This window comes from Dipodomys merriami, unplaced genomic scaffold, assembly GCF_024711535.1.
Source record: "Dipodomys merriami isolate MVZ:Mamm:240054 unplaced genomic scaffold, mDipMer1.0.p SCAF_14, whole genome shotgun sequence".
Lineage (NCBI taxonomy): Eukaryota > Metazoa > Chordata > Mammalia > Rodentia > Heteromyidae > Dipodomys > Dipodomys merriami.
In genome coordinates, this window is record NW_027202715.1 from 7,854,586 (window position 1) to 7,860,585 (window position 6,000).

General features: G+C 50.3%; 1 protein-coding gene across 8 annotated transcripts in view; it reads left to right on the plus strand.

The window, feature by feature from the left end:
• The window catches only part of Zmiz1 (zinc finger MIZ-type containing 1), a 226,944-nt gene extending 222,364 nt beyond the window's left edge, over positions 1-4,580 (plus strand). For 4 of the 8 annotated variants that reach the window (XM_070020702.1, XM_070020701.1, XM_070020700.1 and 1 more), the window contains 2 exons: positions 856-2,600; positions 4,220-4,580. In XM_070020702.1, coding sequence (XP_069876803.1) covers positions 856-963 — 108 coding nt within the window. In that variant the 3' untranslated portion in view covers positions 964-2,600; positions 4,220-4,580. The remainder of the gene's footprint in view (positions 1-855; positions 2,601-4,219) is intronic. The other 4 variants (XM_070020704.1, XM_070020703.1, XM_070020706.1 and 1 more) reach the window with 1 other exon arrangement.
• The last annotated feature ends 1,420 nt before the right edge of the window (positions 4,581-6,000 follow it).

Genomic DNA, 6,000 nt, shown 5'->3' on the forward strand with positions numbered 1-6,000 from the left:
GGCAGGTGGACAGGGCAACTGTGTGGAATGGAACCGGACACTTGGCCCTCAAATCTCCACCTTGGGATGCAGGGCCTATGGCTGGCCAATATACCCAGAGGCTGGATTTCCAGAGGAAGCTTCTCAGCCACTCTTGTCCTCTGCCTCCCAGCCCTGTTTGTCACCTTCTCCCTAGTGTGAGAGGCCTTGTATTGTGAGAACTCAATCACTGTGAAGCCATCTTGGGCTCTCCCCCAGCTCACCCACTCCCCTCACCGGGACAGTGGAATGATCTCCCTCCTCCCCCGTGTGACAAGGACTCCACATCAGCGTCACAGTAAGGGACAGCAAACAGTGGGCCTCAGGGACAGATAGTACTCCCTGCCAGTCAGAGGCTCCCTGCGAGCTCTAGGGAGAGATCCAGAACCAGCATTTTGAGGAACACCTGTGTAGTGTCGTTTCTCCAGAAGGCCATGTGATCTGCACTTGCCATGGTCATGTCAGAGAGGCCAGAGGAACACTCCATCAGCAGGAAGCCATGGCCTGCCATAGGGCCTTCCCTGCTTTTGGAGTTGGTGTTGGAGCCTGAGAAGGGTCAGCCCAGCTCTGGTCTCCACTGGTGGGCTGAGGGCTCTGCTACCCTCAATTTGGGATGGGCATGGCTGTGCCTGCCCCAGGTGGGGTGCAGTGGCCTGAGATGATGTGGGGGGGACGAGGGGGGAAGACAGCCAGTGGGACCTCAGTTTCCCCTCTGTGGACTAGGACCACAGGAAGCAGGTGGAGGGGATTTAAGCATGCCAGCAGGACCCCTCATTCCTCTTGCTGGACACTTCTCAGCCAACACCTCAACTGGACTCCTTCCTTCCTCTTTTCCAGCTCCTGCCAGAACTCACAAACCCTGATGAGCTCCTCTCCTACCTGGATCCCCCCGACCTTCCGAGCAATAGCAACGATGACCTCCTGTCTCTCTTTGAGAACAACTGAAGGCTACCCTCTGTTGGGGGGCCAACCCTTCCCACTCTGCCTCCTGCCCTGTCTGTCCCACACACTTGCCCTCCTTCCCAGGTGCCCGTGTCAGGCCGCCCCTTGCCAGAATCATGGGCCAGGGGGGTGGACAGGTACACCGGGAAGGTTGTATAGGGCTGAGCTGCATCCCCCTGAACGCCCAGAGCTCGAAGATGACCCCCCACTGAGGGGCGCCTGGTCCAGCAAGAGGCCCAGGCCCATGGTGGCGTCAGGTGGCTCCAGATGACCTTCCAATGCAATGCCCCCCCCCCAAGTTCTTCCATTTTCTAAACTGTAGCCCTGCTTCCCAGCCCAGAGCCTCCTTCAAGTGACTAGAGCCTGAAAGAACCACCCCCACCTCCAGGCCAGGTTGGGGTGGGGGGACAGCAAGCCTTTGGAGGAGCAATGACAGTTGGCCACAGTGAGAATTGCCCACCCACCACCATCCACCCCAGAAAAGCACAAATCTAGGAAGGAGAACATCTCTCCAGGCCGAGGGCATGCGCTCTGGTCTCTACCATCTATGCTGAGAAGCCGTGTCAACACTTGTCAGAGAAACAGAGAAAAGAGAAGGTGATGAGCCTGAGGATCTCCCATTTCTACTTGAGAAGGATGGAAAGGGGGGATCAGGGCCAGCCTGGAGCCAGGACAACACATTGGAGGCTCCATGACCTGGCCTGCAAAATCAGAGCCCAGTCTTGGACAGAAAAAAGAACATGTGCCAGAGAGAGGACACACCACACATGTGTACACCCAACCAACACGACTGTGCTCTCAGTTGGGGGCCGCCGGAGGAATTGGCAGCTGGAAGTCCATCAGGAGCAGCCCCTCACAACTTTGCTATAAGCCACTCCCTGATTTTTAAACTGTGAAAGTGACCGTGGAAAGTTCTGAAGTCACCAAAGGAAAGGCACGTTGGACTTGGACGACAAGCAAACCGTTTCCCTCATGTACTCTTCTTGTTTTCTTCTTCCTGACCCCACCTGCCTCTCCTAGACTGTTCAGTGGGACATGGCTTCCTTCTGGGTCCACATCCTTGTGTGTCCAGCCAGTGGCAGGGTACACGGTGGAGAGACAGGACAGGGACAGCTGGGACAGAGGCCTGAGCTGGCCAACCGGAAGTCCAGCACATCTGTGTCTCAGGCTGCCTCACACTGCAGCCCAGACCATCACTGCATGCCCCAAGATACTCCACAGGCAACGTGTGGGCTATGTGTGTGCCTGTCGACCACCCCCTCAGCATCCCCCCTCCACACTCCTGCTCAGCAAAAGCAGCCTCTGGTCTTCCCTCTTCACTCCATCTGGCTTAGGGCCCTCAAGGGGCTTTGTCACACATCCACTTTGTTCCAGGCTGAGCCATGGTGATACCGGGTTGTCCTGTCACTTGGGGTCCCATCTGTAAATTCTTGGCACCCTTCCCTGCTGCTGCCGCTGCCGCCGCCACCACCACCACCCTGAGCCCTGCCCTGCCCTCCCATCCACTGTCGGTGTCCTTGGTGGCTGTCAAAGTCCCCGTCCCACTGCGGGCGGTCAGTGCTCCCCAGAGCTGTTTGGCTTGTACCTGAAAGGCGGTCCCAGCTGTTGACTCTACCGTCACCTCACCGAAACGGCACAAGGTTTGCTTGTAGGAAGGCTGCCCTCGTCCCCCCCCCCTCTTTTTCTTCCTTTGTCCCTTTTGTCGAGGTTTTATCCAGATCACCTGTTGTTCAGTATGCAAATCAGTTATTTTAAGACTCGCTTTTGTAAATATCTTTGTGAATATTTTAGTATCGTCTTTGATAATATTCCAACATTTTCATGACCTGGTTATTGCCTTTGCTGGTGTTTTTAAAATACCTTGACTCAACAACAGACACTGAGTCTTTTTTTAGAAAAAAAAAATCAAACAACAAAAAAAAAAGCAACCAGGGCTATTTGTTATAGATGAGGGAGGAACAGAATGGGTGGTTACACTGGGAGGTTGTAGATCTGGAAGCCCGCTGTTGAGAGCCATTCCCCCACCGTGGCAGCTGATCGGGACAAGACTATGCCAAGTAGTATGCGGCAGTACCTGCCCTGTGCCTGTGGCCTGGCACATAGCCACAAACTGCATTGGACCACCTGGAATGTCAGCTTCAGACAGACTGACAGATGCCTTTCCTTAGAAGTTTCTGCTTTCTGCTGTGATCCCAGTCATCTAGAAAGGCCCAGGGTCCCTGCTGGTTCTTGTCACTGTACCTCAGTTTTGTTCATAGACCTACCCTCAGCTTTCTAGTGCAGAGGGGCTAAATCTATCCAGGCCCTCCTCCCCCTGCCATCTTGGGCTGGCTTCCTGAGTTCCCTGCCACACAGGCCTCTAGGGCCCTTTCGACCAGCTCCGGCCCAACGTGCCTGAAAGCTGGGGGCATGAGGGGTGCCCTTGTCCAGAATAGTTTTTTGAGTGTGAGAGAGCTAGAGCCATCCCTTAGACGTGACAAATAAGGCAACATCCGTTAGCAGAGGCAGGGCTGAGTTCTAGAAAGTTAACTTCCTGACCCTGGAGCCATAAGTAACCTCGACAAAAGAAGAAATGGTCTCAGTAAGCCACTTTCCTGTGCCAGCTGCTTCCACCCACCCGCTGGCATGAGTCTGTCCCCACTCCGCAAAATGGGCTGGGAACAGGCAGGCAGAAAAGGCCCCGTATAGGCAATCATCCCATCTTCTTGGTTTGAAGCTTTATCCGTGTATCATGTTCCCCTGTAGCAGTTTAATTTTTGAAGAAACTTCTAATCCTTTTCCCTCAGCTGTAACGCCCAGAGAGCTATATTTTGCTGCCGACGGGTTTCAGGCCTGACCTGTCCAGACAGGGCAGTGAGCAGCCACAGTGACTCAAGGGACGTGTGTGTACATATGTAAATGAGAAATAGACATGTCAACAGATGCTTTCATTTCTCTTGGAATGTGTATTGTTTTTATTTTACAAAACAACCACAAAAAAAAAAAGGCTTGAAACTCCATCATGCGTGGAAAAGAAAAAAAAAACTAGATCCTGTTAGCATTTGTCTCCGCTGTGTAATATACTCTGACCCTGTGTGGAAAGGTATTTTTTTCGTTCTTGTTTTTAATTTTTACCTACCTGTACTATTGAGCTTCAGTGTGCTAGTTCTGCCACCTGTGTATTTTTAGGGTGCTATGGAAATAATGAAACGGGGGATTTCAGAAGAAAATTGTAACCAAATTCATAACTTTGTATAATTTTTTGATATCATGATCACAGGTAATCCACACGCCCACACATCGACACGCCCACCAGTGCAGCCTGAAGTGACTCCCACCTGAACCGCCATCGTCTACATTGTCTGTACAATGCAATCATTTCATCTCTTCAACTGGTCAGAAAACTAATTGTGGTTTCTAGTCTTGCAAAGCTGTATGTAGTTAGATGATGTGACCTCTAATATTTATCTAATAAATATGTATTCAGATGAAACCTGTATATTAGGTGTTCATGTGGTTATTTTGTATTTAAAGATCAAATTATTTGACTATTGCTAGACATTTCTATACTCTGTTGTAACACTGAGGTTATCTCATTTGCCCATGTTAATTTTTTTCTAAATAAATTGACAAAAAAAAAAAAAAAAAGAAGGTTCTGGTGAAGTAGCTGTTTTGTGGGTATGGTGAGGAGTGGTCTGTGTGTTTCACTTTTATTCTTAAAAACCACCACCCCCTGCCCTGTCATTAAAAAAACATGCCCACAGCAAACATTAGAATGCTTTGGGGACTGCCCCTGGGGTCCCTAAGGCCACAGAGGATCTGTGCCTGACTACATTCAGCACACCCACCTTTTCTAAGGAGAGCTTGGGTCTCTAAGCTCTGTCTGCTAGCTCCTCCCCACACCACAGTCTGACCAGCCTTACAACCTCAGTACCCCCAGCATGGGCTGCACTTCTGTGTCTGGGGTTTAAACTTAAGGGAAGTGTATGTGATTGAAAGAGCCTAATGGTTGGTGTTGCCCTTTCTCCACTCAGCCTGACTGCTGAGCACTAGGAAGAAACAAACATGGCTATCTTGGTCCTCTGGCAATGGGAAGAAGGTTCTGAGAGGGAACCCCAAATACATCCACCAGTTGGGTGTGTGGCGATGTGGGTTAGAAGAGACAAGAGTAAGCAGATGAGGGAGGCTGTGGTGCAAGAAGATAGGACTGTCCTGGAGGTCTGAATGCTCACTCCTGTCTTCTCTAGATGAACACTCAGGTGGCTAGATTGTCTTGGGGAGATAGAGGTATGGAAAGAGAACTTGCATTAGCTCCTGCCTATAATCCTAGCTACTTAGGTAGCTGAGATCCCAAAATCATGGTTTGAAGCTAGCGGGGGTAGGAAAGTCCATGAGACTTTTGTCTCCAATTAACTAGCAAAAAGTGGAGGTCTGACTCAAGTAGTAGAAGGCTAGCCTTTAGTAAGAAAGCTGAGGTACAAACCTAGGTGCTGGTGGCTCATGAGCCTGTAATCCTAGCTACTCAGGAGGCTGAGGGTTGAGGATCCCAATTCAAAGCCAGCCCAGGCTGTAAAATCTGTAACAATTTTATCTCCAATAAACTACTTGGAAAAAGCCAGAGGCAGCATGGTGGCTCAAGTGGTAGAGCACTAGTAGAGAGCTAGTCTTGAGCAAAAGAAACTCAGGGATAGCTCCTAGGCCCTGAGTTCAAGCACAACACAATACAAGCATAACAAAGAAAAAGTAGAGCCCTGATCACTGCTAAATTCATGCATTGGCCTCTGTCAGCCTTGCAGCCTAAGAAGGGGCATTGGTGGAAATAGAGGGGTTTCCAAATGGGAAATGCCCTAGGGCACTGACTCCTCCAGAGAGCTGAGGACCCATTATAGTGAGGTATAACCTATAGTTTTGATTTTTAAAAAATAGAAATCAGAAGTGTACCCTACAAAACAAGACAACTTCGGGGGAGAGGGGCTCACACTTAGCTATGTTGTGATGGGAGTTCTTACTTGGAGGTTGTGTTTAATAACAAAAATGTTAGCTGAGCACTGATGGCTCACA